Raw genomic sequence first — 20,472 nt, 5'->3', positions numbered from 1 at the left:
TGCCCACGATGTGGTTCATCTCAAAACAATGGGCAACTGTCTGATGAAGCAGGTGAGATGGAGGTCAGGGAGCACTGTGTTTTCAGCATATGGGAAATTACAGCAGGTGTGTGTCCAATGGACCGCCAATTTAATAACAGCACCGTCCACCTGGACACAGGTGGGATCATTTTGGTGCATGTTCAGGCAGAGTGATCACATTCAATCTTATATGAAACCGCAGCAAGAAGGTTGCTGATTCAAGTGCCGGCTCGGCCATGTTGTCCCCATGTTCACGTGCTCCTGTTTCCCCTACAGTCCAAAGACATGTGGTACAGGTAAATTGGGTAAACAAAACTCCCCGTAGTGTCAGAGTGTGTATGTGAATGCAAGAGTGTATGGGTGTTTCCCAGTACTAGGTTGCGGCTGGAAGGATTTCCGCAGTGTAAAACAAATGCTGGAATAGTTAGTGTGGCCGACTGTAGTTTATGCTTTAAAGTAAATGCTTTTCAATCTCTTGCATTAGATTAGGTCAGTTTTTAATCAAATAAAAAAATACTTTTATTCAGCAAGCAATTGATTGATTAAAAGTAATAGTGATTTTCATAAACAAGTCAACAGCTATCAGTGTATTTGTGCGTCAAAAAACAGGCAACTGTCTGACACTGTACAATGAGGTGAAATCGACTGCAGATTTTCATTAATGCGCTTAGAATATTTGCGGTTTCTGAGGTTGTGGATTACAGGAAGTAGTGTAAAAAATGATTATACATGACATGTGAAGGATGTAATGTGTTATATGACAAAAAAAAATGGAAACATTTTGTGTTTGGCATCGAAACCTGGCTCATATTTAGACACACTTTTTTTAACATATTTGAAAGCTGATCTCAGAGGAAAATAGTCAAAACATGAAACGGTGAGAACCATGCAAAACCGGAATTACAGGTTTTCAGATTCTGTGGGTGTTATTTTACAGTTACATAAACCAAAACTGCATTGAAAGATTACTTAATCCTACACTGGAAAAATGATTCATTGGATTTATAATTTTTTTTAAGGTAAGTGGTTGCAAACTTTATATGGGCTGAATTTAAACAAACAAATGAAGTTGAACATTAATAAATTTAATATATTTGTTTAAATTCGACCCTTATAAATTGTTTGCTACCCCTTACCTTAAAAGGCACCTTTTTCCCCCTTTTTTCAAGATTTAAGACAAGTCTTTTGTGTCTCCAGAATGTGTATGTAAAGTTTCAGCTCAAAACACCCATCGGATTATTAATTAAACCTTTAAGAATAATGTTATTTTCTGCTTTGAACACGCTATAGCTGTTTTTGTGGCCTGTGCCTTTAATGCTAGTTCTCCCCGCCCACTATTCCCACGTGCCTGTCAGCGTCAGATAATCAGCACAGTGACAGACATGAGGGAAGCAGATCTCAGGTAACATAAGAAATACTAAAGTAAGAACTATCCCAATGATTATTTGATGTATTTGTTGAATTAATTCAAGCCTTTCTGCAATGATAAGTCACACGCAATTTCGTTACAAAGTTCACACACACACAAACACACACATACACAGCGAGCGTTTAACTTTAGCAAATGTGACAGGATACACATTAATATCTACTGCTGTATGGATAACCCTTATGTTAATGTACAAAATCAACCTGATTTAACGTCAACAAACGGGGATTGAAGCGTCTTCTTTTATTATTGTACTGACATACGGCTGTGGTGATGAATTACAGCGATTTTACCATCTTTAACTTACTAATTACAAACATGCACTGTTTTAAAACGTTTTAAGCTTGTAAAACTCATTCTTGATCACATTCGATGATGATTGATGATCACAGAGCGCTGAACAGATCTTTTAATCCTGGTTTTTTTGTGCACGTCTTATTGATAGGATTATACGCAGGACTTAATCTGTGCCGGAACAAGCAGGATCCTCATTTTACAGATTCCCCTCCTCAACTGCCCCTTTCCCCGTCCCTGTTCACTTTCACGTTCTTCCGCGACTCCACAACCATCTTCACTTTCATCTGCACCCCCCCCCCCCCCACCCCCTTTAGTTTTGTGCACGACACCTCACATTCCTCGGGTAACATGCCGGATCCATTAACCCAACTGTTTCGGGACTGCATTGATTATACACGTTAATACGGAAACATGTTAACTTCGTTAATGTTAATACGCGGCTGTCAATCAATTTGGTGGGCGGGGAAACCCCACTCCTACATCACGTTGTGGTGGGCCTCAAAATGGGAGGGATTTGGATCCTATTTTAACGTCAGGAAATTAAAAAAAGAGACTTATTGTGCTTATATTAGCCTAATATGAAAAGTGCCCTTTAAAAATTTAGTAAATCCAATGAGTAATTTTTTTTTCAGTATATATGAGCCAGAGATAATCTGGCATGCAGACGCGAGGGATTTGGTCATTTTTCTGAAACGTCCAATTAAAATCACATAAACGCATCTCTCGTTATCACTCACACGCTAATGACAAACCCTCGGGTTGTCGACCCCATGAACCAAACTGTCTCTTTCTCGTCCAGCGCTCCCTCATTAACACATCGTCTCTGTTCCTTCGTTACTCTCGTTTTCCTTTCATCCTCATTCCCAGCGGTCTCCGTTTCAATTCGGTTCCCTTATACCTCCAGGCGGATTAAACAGACCGACATCAGACGCTCTGAGAACAAGGTGCACTTACAGGCATTAACACACTCTAAAACAATACTCTCTTGTGTGCGCCAACACGTATGACTCTTAACAGCACAAACACACACTATAAGTTCAGATAATGTTACATGAAGTGAACCAATGCGCTACTAAATCTGTCAGTCTTGGTCGTGGCACAGAGACGGCTTTCATAGCAGGCACCATTTCAGCCTTACCGGTCATTAGCTTTCATGTAGTGTTATTTCAGCAGTGCCGGTCACTCACCGCTGAGGGACAAACTGTAGAAAACTATTACATTACTGTCAGTTACGACATGGCAGAGCGTCTACGTATGAATTACCAAGCTTAAATTATTCATCGATTGAGTCCGATGTGTGTGTGTGATTTGAGGCAGCGAGTTGGATTAAATGCATTGTTTATATGGAGATTTGTTGGATGGCTTTCATGGCTTTGCATTATTAAAGACTTGGCCTTTTACTGAGGGCATCCATTCAGATAAATGTGCGGCTGTTGGGATTGGTTGATTTTTTTTTCCTGCTGGTCTCTGATTGGCTGTTGTCTCTGTCTTTGTTTTTATTGCAGTTATGAGGAGGAATCCATTCGCAGCGGAGGGCTGCTGTCGGAAAGGCTCCAGAAACGCCCTACAGGAGCTGTACAACCCTACACAGGTACTAGAACCAATTTTTTGGAATCTTAAAGGTAGTAAAAATGACAGTAAAAAGTAATTTTAGAGTTTAAATATAAACATCTAAATATTTCATTTCACAGTTTACACACTGAGTTTTAGGACCTTATCATACACCTGGCGCAATAAGGCACACAACGTGTATGGCGTGATTAGTCACTATTTTCAGACCAGTTCAACAGTAATTTTCACGTTTTGTGCCGTGTTGTTTTAATAGCAAATCCATTTGAGCCACTTTGTGACTCTGAAAAGGAGGTGTTTTAAGCTGCATTGTTGGTGTGAAACTCAAATAGACCGCGCCAATGACCAACTAAAAGCTGGTCTAAAGTCCAGTGCAGACCGCGTTAGTTATGTGCCTATGCAGGTTCAAACGTTTACACTTTGCTTAATACACACAGGATGTACAGCAATACGCAAATATCTTTACAAATGAAAAGAATAAATGATTACCATGTTACAAAAAGTATTATTTTCTACATAAATATTAAAACCACTGCTTTTCACTTTATTCATGACAATTTGTATTTGTATAATGTTATTATTATTAGTAGTATTTATTATATGCATATTTATATTTGTTTTAATTACAACAAGTTTACATTTGTCCACCTGTCGGGTTTTGCAGACGTATGAGTCACTGTATGAGGCATAGGACGTGTGTTTCTCAGTTTCTTGACCACGCTTTGTTATTATTGCTCATTTATTTGTTTGCTGCAAATTGGAACTGAATTTAGAAATAGTTCTGAAACAAATCTTTGCGCTTAACAAACTAAATTAAATATGTAGGCTAATGGATGTCTTCAGTGGAGTGAGTACAACACCGTTTCCTTATCTACGAAAGTAAAAAAGTAATGTACAGAGTACAAGTAAAGTAAAACGAAAGTAAAGAGGCTGAATGGAAGAGGTTTGTTCCTCGTCCTCATGTTGCAGATGCTCTGTTTAACTGTTTTCTCGCAAGTGAAGTGTTCAGTTTTTCCACTTACAAAGTCCGCCATGTAAATTATAATAAAAACTGTGATCACACTGATGAATAATGATAAATGAATTACAAATGTTGTCAGTTGGCATTTCTGTGTGGAGTTTGCATGTTCTCCCAGTGTTGGCGTGGGTTTCCTCCGAGTGCTTCGGTTTCCCTCACAGTCCCTCACTATAGGTAAATTGAATAAGCTAAATTGGCCGTAGTTTATGTGTGTGAATGATTGTGTATGGATGTTTCCCAGTGATAGGTTGCAGCTGGAAGGGCATGTGCAGCGTAAAACATATACTGGATAAGTTGGCGGTTCATTTCGCTGTGGCGACCTCAGATTAATAAAGGGACTAAGCCGAAAAGAAAATGAATTAATGAATATATTCGATTGTAAAAAATGGAGGAGGTATGAGGTTAAATATAAATTTACCAATTAAAGGAAATAATGATGGCATATATATATAATTATGAGGTATTGAAACATTACCATAATGGTTCTGTTACAACATGCACCAATCATTAGCTCACAGCATCATGCACTAGGCAAAGAAAACATGGTCGAATTTGATTTTCTGCGTTTACAAATTTGGAGTGTTTTCAGCATTGAGGTCAGCAGGAGCAGAATCACCTCTGGACCTCCAGTGAAAGCCTTGCGCGCGTTTCTATAGAAACCATAAGAGCACTCATATTTCATCTCCAATGTAAAACATGCCCGTCTAGAGCTCAGCCGAGTCGATACGCTCCACCAACAAAGCCAACATTATGCCAGGATTGATTTGATCTGCTTTAATTTCACCCTTCCCGCTCTTTTGTTTCTCACGCTCACCTTCCTGCACCTCCACCTTTTCGGTGATTGATCTGTTCTTCATCGCCCCACCGATCGCCCTGTTCCAGAAAGCAGGGAAAGAGGGCGTATCGGTAATAGTTTGTTTTCATCTCATGTTTGGAAACTCTTTCACCTTGAGAACGCAGTCTCAGCGCTGTCAGAGCGTTCTGGAAGCTGAGAACTACGAAATGTCACAGCCTGAGCACTACGTGCTCTCATCTGACACTACAAACACACACACATTTGTCTGTTTAACCACTTTAGATGGATTTATACAGAGCTAATGTAATGTTTTTTTTTTTTATTCTACGATGGAATATGCTGCGAGTTCTGCATGAGTTAAGCTCATCTGTGCTTTCATTTTGATGGCCTGTCACTACTTTTTGATAAGAATGCTAAACTTTTGGACTCAATGACCGGAAATACTCACCGTTAATATACTTTAGACAGAAAATGTAATGTGTAAATGTGAAACAATTGGCACTTTAGTGTTTATATTTCATTTAAACTCCATTGTTTTGATTCATTGTCATCATGACAAAATATGATAAATTGTAACATTAAAAAATGATTTAAGTACTTTTACACCTTGTTTTAAAGGTGTTGAATACAAAAGACAGTTCTGTTAAAAAAAAACCCAATTCTTAAAGAACAAACAAATAACAACAAACACATTTCTATGCACAAACATAGTCACGTCGTCTGCTATTGTTAACTTACACAGATACACAAATAAATAACTTAATAACTACAATAATTTGACTATTAATTGAATTTTCATTCATTCCTTCATTTTCTTTTCGGCTTAGTCCCTTTATTAATCCGAGGTTGCCACAGCGGAATGAACCGCCAACTTATCCAGCACGTTTTACACAGCGAATGCCCTTCCAGCCGCAACCCATCTCTGGGAAACCTTCTGCTCACTGTGATATGTATCTGTTTGCACAAGCTCTGCAATTCACAGGACTATGACGATCTGACCATAAAGTAGCCTATATTTGAGACTAAGGACTAGATCTGTGAATATATAGTATGGATGAATCCCTTTTCTCCTACTTTCAATGTTGTGTTCATTTCATGTGTCATATATAATGGACGAGAGCTTCTCTAGGCATTTTTTATGACTGTAAATGAAAAGGAAGCAGTTTTACTCGTTCCGACCACTGTACTGTTTCTTGTGTAGCTGATTTTAGTTTTAACTGTCCTTGTAAGGACAAAACCTGACCACCACACACACACACACACACACACAAACACACCCACACACACACACACACACACACACACACACACACACACACACACACACACACACACACACACACACACACACACACACACACACACACACACTGTTTTAATGTGAAATCCCAGCTAAGTAAATCCCTGGTGGATCCCAAGTATGTCTGAGTACATGTACAGTATATTTTGACTGTGCTTTCCATATGCAGCAGCACGAATGTAAAGTTCCATTCATTTCTTTTCCACAAATATGAGGCTTTCTTTCTGACCACTCGCAACGCATTTGCCATACGATACACATGAAGGACAGAGTTTCATTGAGTTCGGGGACATTTTTACAGGGTAGATTTTGAAAGGCCTTTGCTTATCTTGTGAATTTCAATACCCTCTGCACACACACACACACACTCATGCATACACCGTATAAAGGAGATTCATGCTACTGTAGGCGCTCAGATAAACACTTAACAGCCAGGAATTCTGTGCACTGTTATGATGCTGTAATGTTCAACAGGCATCACACGGCACACGCGGTAAAATGCAGTTTTACTGCACTGCTTTTATTATTCCACCAGGGAAACGGCGACAGGTACTAAAATCATTACACAGAGACTATTATAGCAGATTATTCTGGCTCTTTCTCGCTCTTATTCTTTTACAAGCTGTTCGCCCTGAGCAAAGCTCTTTAGTCAGCCTGTAATGTGCCTCTATTCGGCTTTTACTGACCCTGCTGGGTAATGAGACTTTCACTTCCGCTCCCGCTTTGTGGGAATGAGCAGGACGGTCTGAGAAGCATCTGCTCGGTAAACGTTAGCGTCTCGGGTGTAATGAGCACACATGAGAGAGATGGAGCTCGGCTTTTAAGTCTGGGGGTGTGGAAATTCAGAAAATCAGCGTGATAATGAAAGTTATGACAAGATAAAACTATTTTATATGCTTCAGTTGGATCGTTCAGGACTTAAAAACAATGGATTAAGGAAAAAAAAAAACCTAAGTAAGCTTAAAAGTGAACTGTATGAAGCAAAACATCATGAAAAACCCCTTAAAATGGAGTACTTCATATATGTTTGGCCTTTCGTTTTAACAACAGAAGTGTTTTAGATGCCTAAAAAAGTGCTTGACAACCTTAACAACAGGACTGTATGTGTGCAGTGTGTGGTGTTTCTTTAAACGTTTGATAATTATGATTAAAACTGATGCTGGTGAAAGAATTGACATCAATGAAAGTTATTTTTATGACATTTTTGTTCATTATGAACCGAAGTGTTTTTTTTTTTTATATAAATATGAATTTATGAATGGAAAATATGAATGCCTAAAATTGAATGGTGCTGTGTTTTATTGACAAATCCAAGACTGTAATTAACAATAAAAAAGTCTGCTTAGCATTTACTGTGTTAAACATTACTAATATCTTTCATGTTTTCATTTAGTAACACCACACAGCCTTTTTGTAAACAAACCAGCATTTAAATGGTTAAAATCAGAAAATGTAATGAATGTTGGTTTGGTTGAAAAAACTTACATCAGTGAAAGTAGAAAAATATTAATGAATTATATTTTTATGATAAGTTTTGAATAAGTCTGTTGAATAAGTCTATTGGCCGTGTTGAAACATTTCAAAACATATTTTTGGACATGGACATTTTTGTCCATCATGGACCGTAGTGTTGGTTTTCTTTTTTAAAAAATATTAATTGACAAATCAAAAATCTGTCGTACTAGACCAGACAAACCAGCATTTAAATTGTTAAGCTTCAGAAAGTGTATCAAATAGTTCTAATTAGTTAACTAATTGACTGATGCTGTTGAACATTTTTTGACCATTATGGACCCAAATGGGCTGCATTGTGGCACAGTAGGTAGCACGTTCGCCTTACAGCAAGAAGGTTGCTGGTTCGAGGCTCGACTGTGTCAGTTGGCGATTCTGTGTGGAGTTTGCATGTTCTCCCCGTGTTCGTGTGGGTTTCGTGTGGGTGTTCCAGTTTCCCCCTCAGTCCAGCTATAGGTGAATTGGGTGCACTAAATTATCCGTAGTGTGTGTGTGTGTGAATGAAATTGTGTTTCCCAGTGATGGGTTGCAGCTAGAAGGGCATCCGCTGAGTGGAACATATACTGTATAAGTTGGCGGTTCATTCTGCTGTGGCGACCCCAGAATAATAAAGGGACTAAGCAGAAAAGAAAATGAATGAATGAATGAATTTTAAGGGGTGACACGGTGGCGCAGTGGGTATCGCTGTCGCCTTACAGCAAGAAGGATGCTGGTTTGAGCCTTGGCTGTGTCAGTTGGCATTTCTGTGTGAAGTTTGTATGTTCTCCCTATGTTCGTGTGGGTTTCATCCGGGTGCTCTAGTTTCCCCCTTAGTCCAGCTATATATGAATTGGGTGCACTAAATTGTCTGTAGTGTGTGTGAATGAAATCATTGTTTCCCAGTGATGGGTTGCTGCTGGAAGGGCATCCGCTGTGTAAAACATATGCTGGATTCATTACGCTGTGGCGATCCCTCAATAATAAATGGACTAAGCCGAAAAGAAAATGAATGAATCATATTTTTATGACAGGTTTTGGACAGGGACAGTTTTGTTCGCTTTCCTATGTAAACCTATGTCTAACCTCATAAAACTGACACAAGGGTTAAATTGCAGTAAATTTGTCATGTAGCAGGATGATGTTACAAAAGTGACTTTTTTCAGATATTGCTGACACTGCCGAGTTGTGTGTGACTTTGAGAGGATTGTGGGAATGAATAAGTCTATTGGCTGACAGCTGTCATACTTCACTGTCTCTAAACACTCCTCTGCCTTTCATCACTTCAACACCAATACTAGATTTGATCACTCTGTATATATGTGTGTGTGTGATAGTGACGGCAAACACCTGAGGGCCACACACACACACACCCAGAGTGTCACACACAATTATCCAAAAAGCAGAAGATGCAAGATGAGACAGGCACAGAGACATACCTACTCAAAGAACATCAGACTCACAAAACCAACACACTGACACTTATATTTCACAGCCCTTCAGCCCTGTCTGATCACATTCGCCGAGCTGCACTAAAAGTCCTGCTTTGTGTTTGCGGCGGTCCATATTCAGATGTTTACGGACATGTGGCTTCGCTCTGGATAGGCATTCAGGAAAGCCGAGCACAGAGGCGAGACTCACAGCTTCAGTTTCAGGTTCAGTGAAAAGCACAATGCATGAACTCACTCTGCTGGTTCTGTGTGCTAAAAGAGGAAAACTCGAAATTCCGTTCAGGAACTGAAAATGATTCATGCTAGTAAATGGAGAAATACGTTTCAAGTAGAATTGACGTACAGCATATAATAACATCTAACATATAAAAAACAAATTGTTAAAATATGGGATTTAATTATTGATTCAAATAAATACCATGAAATAATTGAAAACAGGCGGCATGGTGGCTCAGTGGTTAGCACTGTAACCTTGCGACAAGAAGGCCACTGGTTTGAGTCCCGGCTGGGTCAGTTGGCATTTCTATGTGGAGTTTGTATTTTCTCCCCGTGTTCGCGTAGGTTTCCTTCGTGTTCTCCGGTTTCCCCCACAGTCCAAAGACATGCGCTGTAGGTGAATTGAATAAACTAAATTGTCCATAGTGTATGTGTGTGAATGAGAGTGTATAAGTGTTTCCCAGTACTGGGTTGCAGCTGGAAGGGCATCCGCTACGTAAAACATATGCTGGATAAGTTGGCGGTTCATTCCGTTGTGGCGACCCCTGATCAATAAAGGGACTAAGTCGAAGGAACATGAATGAATGAAGGAATAATTTATTACAAACAGAAACTATACTTAAATAAACTCGGTGCTTTATTTTTACCAGTGCTAAATTACAAAAAGACAGAAGAATCGATAAGCTCTGATGTTAACGGTTCAGCTATCAGTACTGGAGAATTTTTGCTAAATAAACACTACAGTAGCATAATTTAACCAGAGTGTCTGCTGGGTCTTAAAAAACAAAAATTTAGGCCGTAAAAGTCTTAGATTTACTGAAATGTTGTGTTGTAGGTTTTAAATCTTTTTTAAACAGGTCTTAATTTTTCTTTGTTAATGTATAGCCACGCTGTTAAACCCAACAGTCAACTTTATCAAATGAAATGAGTGTAGTTAACTCAAAATTGACTGAAAGTTAATTCTACTCATCTGAAAAGAGTTTTGAACTCAGTGTTAAAGATAATGAGTTAATTAAATACCTCATTACTCCAACTTAAATGGAGTAAGTTCACAATACTCATATAGATTATTTTTTAACTCAAATGGTTTGTTGCAATCGGTTTCCTCAATCGGTTTGAGTTGCCCTAACTTATTTGGTTTTACTGTGCTCAAATTGCTTCGTTTTCTTAAATGGATTAAGTTCCTAGCACTCATTAGGATTAGCTTTTAAACTTAAATGGTTTGTTGCAATCGGTTTCCTCAAATGGTTTGAGTTACCTTAACTTTTTAAGTTTTACAGTGTACTCAAACACCCATCCAATAAATAAACAATAAAACTTTTAACTTTTTATTTAGGAATGTACTTTTTAAACTCCTTCATGGTTTAATTATTTTCCGGACAATAACATTTGTTTATTTTTTATTCTTTATTTTGATGAAAGGTTATGTTGAAAAAAAGTGTATGTATACAACTAGAGCTTGCTTGTTTTGACACAATATTTAAAATATTGTGTTTAGACTTAACTAAAATATAATTTTTTTAAAATTATAATTATTGTATTATTAAATTTATTACATTATAAAATAAAGTTTGATAGGACAAACAAAAATCTTTTCCAACTGAGCCATTCGAAACAGTGTTTAGCCCTGTATGAATCTAAAATTTCCTTCATAATGGTCTTAAAAAATGTACTTGGAGAAACCTGCAGTAATCCCTGTTTAACTGACCAACCATTTCTAATTTGCAATAGCCTATTTATGTATAGTTATTCATCTGCAATGTTGGCAATTTCATGTAAGAAATGTTTGTCTTGTTCTGCCGTACACAGAGCTCGTTCTGTGTGTGTGTGTGTGTGTGTGTGTGTGTGTGTGTGTGTGTGTGTGTGTGTATGTGTGTATACAATTGAAGGCAAAATTATTAGCCCTCCTCTGAAATTATTATTCTTTTTCAAATATTTACTAAAGACTGTTTAACGGAGCAAAGACATTTTCACAATAATACATATTACATTTTTATATCCTGGAGAAAGCCTTATTTATTTTAGTTTGGCCGGAATAAAAACCGTTTTTAAATGTTAGCCCATTTATTTGGGTTCAATATCATTAGCTTATCAAAAAACAAACAATTTTTAAACAATAACTTGCATACTTAATTAACAATTAACATAACTAATAACTATGCACAATTAATAATGAACTAAGTTGCCAAGTTAACCTAAGCTACCTAAGCCTTTAAAATACAATGCAAGCAGAAAACAATCTTGCACAATAACTAGTAAAATATTTAAGTACTGTCATCATGCCAAAGACAAAAGAAAGAAGTTATTAGAAATGAGTCATTAAAACTATTGTTACACAATGTCTTAAAAAAATAAGTTAACTTCCAACAGTCTCACGATAAAGGGGTAATTTTGACTGAAAAAAGTGCAATAGTCTCTGAGCGTGTGTTTGATAATGTGGTGAAAGTCTTTCATTACTGTGAGGGCTGTAATCAGCTCATCAGATGTCTGCTTTCTCCTCATCACACGGCTCTGAACTCACTGAACTGAAGCTCACTGTAAGATGCTTTTCAGGTGCGAGAGGTGGAAAATCACCGGCTCGACGTGAACTTCTCAGGCTCTGCTAGTCTCTCTCTGAGTCTCTTTCTTTCAGCGGCTCGGTGGGAAACGCTTGCCTTTATTTGTTTATGTTAGGCAGGTTATTCAGGTGAGGTGGAACGGGGTAAAAGAGGGTGTGTGTCCATATAAATACACAAGTGAGGAACTAGGGGAAAGTAGCTAAAGTACTAAATTTAATTCAGTTTACGAGACTCTCTTTTCAAACTTTTTTTTTGAGTAAGTCAGTTTGCTCAGATGGTTGATTATTGCTAATTTAATAAAAGAGAAACATGTTTATTACTCAATTATCATTTCGAGGAAATCACATTTTTCAGTAAAATATAGTGCACTGAAAAACTAATTCATTGGATTTTCAAATGTTTTGGGTTGAAATCCATTTACATGGGCTGAATTTAAACAAATTACATTTATTAATGCTCAACTTCATTTGTTTGTTTAAATTCAACCCATATAAATTGTTTGCAACCACCTTACCCTAAAAAAATGTGTAAATCCAATCATTTTTCAGTGCGCGAACTTAAATATTAAAACAATTTACAGTTATTTCTACTAGTATAAACTGTTGGTATTAGAAATTTACATTTAGTACATTTTATACTGGTAGTAGTAATTGTTATAATAGCAATAGTAGTTATAGTAGTAATAAGTACTAAATAGTAATAGTTGTTGTAGTAGCTGCAGTAATAGTAGCAGTAGTAGTAGTAGTAGTACTAGTAGTAGTTTTCGGTGTAGTAGTTGCTGTAATAGTAGCAGCAGTAGTAGTAGTAGTACTAGTAGTAGTAGTCGGTGTAGTAGTTGCTGTAATAGTAGCAGCAGTAGTAGTAGTAGTACTAGTAGTAGTAGTCGGTGTAGTAGTTGCTGTAATAGTAGCAGCAGTAGAAGTACTAGTAGTAGTAGTCGGTGTGGTAGTTGCTGTAATAGTAGCAGCAGTAGAAGTACTAGTAGTAGTAGTCGGTGTGGTAGTTGCTGTAATAGTAGCAGCAGTAGTAGTAGTAGTAGTACTAGTAGTAGTAGTCGGTGTAGTAGTTGCTGTAATAGTAGCAGCAGTAGTAGTAGTAGTACTAGTAGTAGTAGTCGGTGTGGTAGTTGCTGTAATAGTAGCAGCAGTAGTAGTAGTAGTACTAGTAGTAGTAGTCGGTGTAGTAGTTGCTGTAATAGTAGCAGCAGTAGTAGTAGTAGTACTAGTAGTCGGTGTGGTAGTTGCTGTAATAGTAGCAGCAGTAGTAGTAGTAGTACTAGTAGTAGTAGTCGGTGAAGTAGTTGCTGTAATAGTAGCAGCAGTAGTAGTAGTAGTAGTAGTACTAGTAGTAGTAGTCGGTGTAGTAGTTGCTGTAATAGTAGCAGCAGTAGTAGTAGTAGTACTAGTAGTAGTAGTCGGTGTGGTAGTTGCTGTAATAGTAGCAGCAGTAGTTGTGTAGTAGTAGTAGTACTAGTAGTAGTAGTCGGTGTAGTAGTTGTTGTAGTAACAGTAGTAGTAGTGCATAGATAGCAAAGGGCGGATCTACGTAAATGGGTGCGCAGATGTACAAATATATTTGTTGACAGACAGTTTGGGCTACTTATCAGAATTTTGGGAATTGCCAGCCTGACAAATTTTAATTGGATGAACATTTGATAGTTTTATGCCTTACCCAGAATATAAAAATACATATAAATACATTCAGATCATTTACTTCAATCCTTACTATGTGAAGAGACTTTCAACCAGCACAACAAAAAATGTTTCCGAAGACATCCACCTACTGCACCTTTAAACCACTGCAAAGCTTTCACATTCACAAAAAGCTGCAAACTACATAAAAGAGATATAGAAATAGACCTAAATGCCTTCACTACTGTTTAAAAAGTGCACATAGTACATTGACTGTATGTCAGATGGTGCAATAATTGAGTCTGGAACGACATCATCATACAGTGGCTTGACCTTTTAGTGGGCCATTAAAATGAAGTGCAAGTGCATATATTTTTATGAGACCGTCGTCTCTGCTGTGTGGGCTGCTGGAGAAATCTCGGAAAAGTTGCTTCAGCAGTCGGGGGAAAAAGTTGATCGGGTCTCGTAAAGTTTGTTGTGTTGGAGGGTGTTGCGTTCGCTTCTTACTCCTCCTCCTCCTCTCATTGACACGGATCAATTTTACTGCAGCAGCACTAAATCAAGCCTGAAGCGCTTTAAGAGAGACAAGAGATCCGTCAGGATGAATCCTGGGCCGATGGGATGGCGAGGGGCGAGAGAAAGAGAGAAACAGGAGCACAAGGACACCTTTATCAGCACTGCGCGTGTCTGAATGAGGCTCTGCGGCGGCTGGAAGTGTCTCACAGCACAGGACTTGCAGTGCTGGCATGCAGTTGGCTGTTTACCGAGCAAACAGAGACAGACGCTCACACACACACACACTCAGCTGGACTCACCGGCCACTTTTGAGCGCAGCACAGCAGGCATGAGTCATCATCGTCATCATCTTCTTCATATTCATCATCACGGCAACAGCGGCTGACAGATTGAAAGAAGTTGCACTGTAAAAGGCAAATGAGGAAGATAATCTTGCGGAGTATCAGGACAAATTTCAGAGTGGTGTAATTAAGATGATCAGATTCTATCAAGCCTTGCAATTAAAATAAAGAGTCTATTACAAGGTTTTAATAGCTACCATTTTGTTTCACATTTGAAATTAAAACCCTGGATTCAAAATCTTCTCTACTCATCTTGCCGGACCTGTCTGCTGCTACTGACACTGTTAACACTGTTATCAATTCCTTCTTGGTTTGAGTCTGTTTGAGGTTTGAAGTGTCCAGTTCTCAGCATCTTGGTGACGGAGTGCCCCAGGGCTCAGTTCTCAGACAGACCGTCTTCTATGTCTATGTGTTATCATTAGGATCCATCATTCAGAATCTCAATGCTATGCTGATGACACTTAACTCTATAGAACTTCCCATTCTGATCTAACTATTGGCTCTCTTTTTTTGTGTGGAATGGCTCGGCATGGCTTGTTCTGCTTGGTAACACTTTAAAGTGGGTGGGATTGTTGCTATAGTTAAGCTGCCACAATTGCATTCATATCTTCGAACATAATGGTATGGTAAAAAAATAATAATGGTAATAATTGACATATGTGGTCAAGTACTTCCTCTACTGACCACAGTATAGTGACAGTACATTGGCTGCTCCGAGCTACAGCATATACCATTTTAATGTGATGATGTCAATGGCCCATGGACATTTCCTGCTTGTTGTCAAATTACTTTATAACTTTACCAAGAGGCAATTCGATCATAACTTAATGTTAAAACAGATATCACAACATTATTTATCAATCTGTGGCTCTTTTTGGATTCTCAGAAGCTACATTAGGACCATTGTTATTGTTTACATCCTTCAAAATGATCTATAGCATCCATTGGAAAAGCATCACACACGTAATTGCATCTCAGTATGTCCAAAAGACATTTCTAACTGGATGGAAGACCATCAGCTTAACCTCATGAAGACAAAATTAATTGTGATTTCAGCCAACACGGTGGTTACAACTTCTCCATTCAGTTAGGTGCATCAGCCATAACTCTTTCCAGAAGTAAATGATAATCAGGTAAAGTTTGCAGACTCGTTATAGGCACAATCCTGCAGATTTATTAATCGTACACAAACAAATTAAAAAGATTAGACCTTTGCTATTTAAGCATGCTACACAGTTCCTTGTTCAAGCTCTTGTCATGTTCAGGCTACTATTGCAATGCTTTCTTTATGTATATACACATAACAGTAATAGAAACACTAATAATATCAATAGTATACACAATCTCATTTGGTTATTATAATATATTATAATATAACATAACATAATATAATATAATATAATATAATATAATATAATATAATATAATATAATTAATATAATATAATATAATATAATATAATATAATATAATATAATATAATATAATATAATATAATATAATTAATATAATATAATATAATATAATATAATTAATATAATATAATATAATATAATATAATATAATAAAATATAATATAATATAATATAATAAAATAAAATAAAATAAAATATAATATAAAATAATATAATAAATATAATATAATATAATATAATATAATATAATATAATATAATATAATTAATATAAAATAATTAATATAATATAATATAATATAATATAATATAATATAATATAATATAATATAATATAATATAATATAATATAATATAATATAATATAATAAGTTAATGTATTGAATCTCCCATTGAAATTTTTGTCTTCGTCTTTCGGTTTTTCGGTTTTATCGCTGGCTTTATTTTTCCAGTCAGGATTGGAGTGTATTGTGTGAGCTGAGTGTGCGACTCTCTCCGTCTGAGCTCAGAGAAATGGATGATAAAGCTCAGCGCAGGGACAGATGGAGGGAAGCTTTGGCTCTCTTTAATAATTCATCTCACTCTTATATGAGCTGCACTGAGAGTCTGGGGTCAGTGCAGTCACTGAAGTCACTACGAGGTCAGATCACAGCTGCTGCTGGAGCCTCACTGACCCACAGTCAGACGGACAGAAAAAGTCTTTTCAGTGTCTGGAAGAAACTAAGTAAATGTGTCCAAAAGAAAAAGATTAGGAAAAAATACTAATAAGTAACACTTTAGATGAAGAGTCCATTGGTTAATTTTTTACTAATATTAACTAAGCATTTATAATCTTGTAAAGCATTTACCAATCATGGTTCAACATTGACTAATGGATTATTATAATAACAAGTTGTGCTTGTTAACATTAATTAATGCACTAAGTTAACATGAACTTAAGTTATTTAACCTAAATAACATTAACTAATGCTGATAATCATGAATAAATACCACATTAAATGTATTACTAATAGTTTGTTCATGTTAATTAATACAATAACTAATAGACCATTATTTTAAAGTGTTACTAACTAATCTTATGGGCACTAATTTGAATTAAATTTATTGGTAAATAGAAAATAAAAGCTGCATGAGTATTTGTTCGTTCATAATAATTACAAATACTCTATTGTAAAGTGCTACAGTATTATTTAATAAATATTAAAAAAACAAAGTAAAAATGCTGGGTTATTTCACACCCAATTTGGGTAAATTATGGACCAAACCAACTAAAAATTAAGCTATAAATTTAAATAAAAAAATAAAATTAATCAAGCAGCTTGGTTTGTCCATATATTACCTAATTTAAGTTGAAATTAAGCCAGCATTATTTTAGAAAGTAACAATGAAATTTGTCTCAGCCTAAAGCTGGGCGATTACTCGAAAAGTAATGGAAATTGACATTCAAAACCAATAATCAACCTAATTTTTCCAGCTCAATTTCTTTCTCTACCGCGTGTAGAATCACCTGACCCCGCTCTGTTAAGTCTTTTTTTAAGGATAATGTATACTTCTTCGGTCACTTTGCACTCTGATCTTTGGTCAAGGACGATATATCAATTCTTGAGCCTTGCTTTGCACTACATTGATGCTGATTTGAAGCTGCGTTTTTTTTACTGACAATAAAATTATTATTTACATTAAAGTATTTGTTTACAGTTTATTATTTACAGGATATGCAAGAGTTATTTTATTTAGAAATATACTGCTTATTTTCTACTTTTCCTATGAAAAAATATTTGATTTTGTTTCCAAAAGTTAAGACCAAGTTATTTATTTTCACTTTTTTATGAGAAAAAAAGTGACTACTACTATTTCTGTTGTTTAGCGTTGATGTTCAATAAATACTCATATATAGGAAATAGTGGGTGTTTTCATAAATTGTTTTGAAATCAAGTAATGCACCCTTCATTAAAGACTCTCATTTGTAATAGGTGAAGATTTTTACTGTACAAAACTTGTCAGTGAACTATGAGAGCAAAAAATAAATAAATAAAATAACTGTTGATTAATTGCAATCGAGTTAAATTGTTCAATCAATCAAGATTTTGATTTTAGGCCACATTACCCAGCCCTACCTTAATCCTCATTCACACTACGGGCGACCGTTCATATCAACGGAGAGTGAGCAACTTCTGGCGACCTCCGTCTACGCGAGCGACAGCGTCCGTTGGCGACCAGGTGGGCGTGTCGAGCGACGCAACAAAGTTGAGAATACTTCAACTTTATGCAAATGAAGAGTGACTTTCTTGAGCGACAGCCAATAGGAGCACCCGTAGAGCTCATGTAATCATCTCTCAGCTCGCTCAGAGGCCGGTAGTATTCTCTGTGGTGACACCTGCATTTGCAGTAGATCGCCACCCAGAGCGACAGGCAGCAGCAAAGTCGCTGCTAGTGTGAATTATGCTTTAGCGAGACAAAAAAGTCTGAATGTCATTTTTATAATCATGTAATGGGCTGGATATGTTAATAATTTTCTTCTTACACCTAATTATTTCTAAAAATCGACATTAATATTAAATGAATAGTATTTTTAGAACACTTTCCTTTCTAAAAGTGTCTGTATGTTGCAGAAGCCTCTCAGCTGGGCAAAAGACACACTGAACATGGCATTATTAATGTTTGCTGTTGGCGCATTGTGCCTGTGATTGTGAAGATGAACGTGAGCTCATCACACACACACACCCACTCGCATGCACGGATCTGCTCTCAGCTCATCGAATGCACTAAATGTTGCAATGACCTCAGGCTCTCATCTGAATCCCATTAAAGGTGCACGCTGTCATTTTTTCCTCATTAAAGTCTAATGCATAGGAATTTAGGCGACTTTTGGAGCAGTATCTTTAAAAAGTCATACCTGTAAGCTTATAAATGCTGCTTTAAGTATGAGGGATAAACATTTTCCAGCTAAATAGTCACAATATTCAAAATAATTGATTTAAAGTGCTGCATCTTACTACTGAATGCATGTAATTTACCTCAATGCTCTGGCAGATTTTCAGTATCTCTGTTTGTGTGTGTTTGCGGGTATTATTGTAATGTGGATGCGTTCCAGCTAATAGCTAATTGTGGTGGAGAGCCGCTCGCTGTGCTGCTGTACTGGGAGTAAATGAGATCAGGGCGTCTGCAGACTAACAGAGAGAGAAACAGAGATAGATGCGGCCAGAGAGAACCAGGTTCCAGACGATAGATAACAAAACCTGTCAATGGTAACCTTGGTTAAAAGCACAAGATAAGCTTATGTTTACACACACAGAAGCTTCACAATCAATAAATGGATATGATTGAATTAAATGATAATAAAATGCTCAATATTGAGGAACATAGAAAAATCTGAAATATTGTTTCAAAGGAAGAGATTGAGATGCTTGTTTATGCCTTTATCTCTTCATGGTTGGACATGGTTCTGTTCACTATAGTCTGAACAAATCTTCTAAGAAGCGATTGCAAGTTGTGCAGAATGCAGCGGCAAGGCTTTTAGCCAACACTAGAAGGAGGTCAAACATTACTCCTGATTTTGGTAATTACTGTGCATATAGAGTTGTGCATGGTCAGGCCTCCCTTTATATTTAAGATCTTTTACTTGGTCAATCCTGTGGCTGGTCTCTGAGGTCTTCTGGCAAAGACGTTTTAGCCAGAACATGTCTTAAGACCAAAGGTGCCTTCAGTGTTGTGGCCCCAAGGCTCTAGAACTTTTAAAGACACATCTTTTTGGTCAAGCTTTTAATTAACGGTATGGTGAGCTGGTTTTACATTGGTGTTTCTGTTCTTGGACTTTTAACTTGTTTTCTTTTATTGAGCTGTTTTCTTTTACCTGTTTTCTACTTTTCTTTTAATGTAAAGCACTTTGTGACCTAATGTCTGTGAAAGGTGCTATATAAATAATATATTTATATACAAGTAAACGTCTACTTACTTTACTCACAATATACAGTCATCGTCAATAATATTCGGCCTCCTGTGAATTTTTCTTTTTCAATATTTCCAAAATAATGTTGAACAGATGAATGGAATTTTCACAGTATTTCCTATAATATTTTTTTCTTCTGGAGAAAGTCTTATTTGTTTTATTTCAGTTAAAAAAAGTTTTTTAAAGCCATTTTAAGGTCAATATTATTAGCCCTCTTAAGCAAAGTTTTTTGATAGTCTACAGTACAAACTATCGTTACACAATGACTTGCATAATTATACTAACTTGCCTAATTAAACTTAAGAAATCACACTATTATATTTTTTTTTCTTTTGCATTCTTTTTAACCTGTTTAAACACATTTTAATCTGTTTTTATCTGTTTTAATCATTTTCTATAATATCTTCTTGTTTCTTTTATTCTTTTTTATGTAAAGTACTTTGAATTATCATTGTGTATGAAATTTAAGCTGAATACTA

At 36.6% G+C, this 20,472-nt stretch overlaps 3 protein-coding genes and 1 long non-coding RNA gene across 6 annotated transcripts in view; 2 read left to right on the top strand and 2 right to left on the bottom strand.

The window, feature by feature from the left end:
* Window positions 1-20,472, top strand: part of chst11 (carbohydrate (chondroitin 4) sulfotransferase 11) — a 76,212-nt gene that overhangs the window by 45,183 nt on the left and 10,557 nt on the right. For both annotated transcript variants that reach the window (XM_087246367.2, NM_212824.2), the window contains 1 exon segment: window positions 3,253-3,338. In XM_087246367.2, coding sequence (XP_087102493.2) covers window positions 3,253-3,338 — 86 coding nt within the window.
* The window catches only part of nfyba (nuclear transcription factor Y, beta a), an 80,687-nt gene that overhangs the window by 55,813 nt on the left and 4,402 nt on the right, over window positions 1-20,472 (bottom strand). For both annotated transcript variants that reach the window (XM_087246677.2, XM_087246676.2), the window contains one exon: window positions 14,590-14,694. The gene's annotated coding sequence lies outside the window, so the exon portion shown is untranslated. Of the gene's footprint in view, window positions 1-14,589; window positions 14,695-20,472 lie in introns of those variants that run through there.
* On the top strand, window positions 11,616-15,816 carry LOC148679937 (uncharacterized). Its single transcript, XR_015942369.1, has 3 exons — window positions 11,616-12,969; window positions 13,126-13,374; window positions 13,495-15,816. It is a non-coding gene; the product is annotated as an uncharacterized LOC148679937 (long non-coding RNA).
* Window positions 14,590-20,472, bottom strand: part of slc41a2b (solute carrier family 41 member 2b) — a 61,941-nt gene continuing 56,058 nt past the window's right edge. Inside the window, exon 14 of the transcript XR_015942251.1 lies at window positions 14,590-14,694. The gene's annotated coding sequence lies outside the window, so the exon portion shown is untranslated. The remainder of the gene's footprint in view (window positions 14,695-20,472) is intronic.

The sequence above is a fragment of the Danio rerio genome, chromosome 4 (genome assembly GCF_052040795.2).
Source record: "Danio rerio strain M-AB ecotype USA chromosome 4, GRCz13ab, whole genome shotgun sequence".
NCBI lineage: Eukaryota > Metazoa > Chordata > Actinopteri > Cypriniformes > Danionidae > Danio > Danio rerio.
Note: the sequence above shows the minus strand (reverse complement) of the source record. Positions and strands in the feature narration are given on the sequence as shown.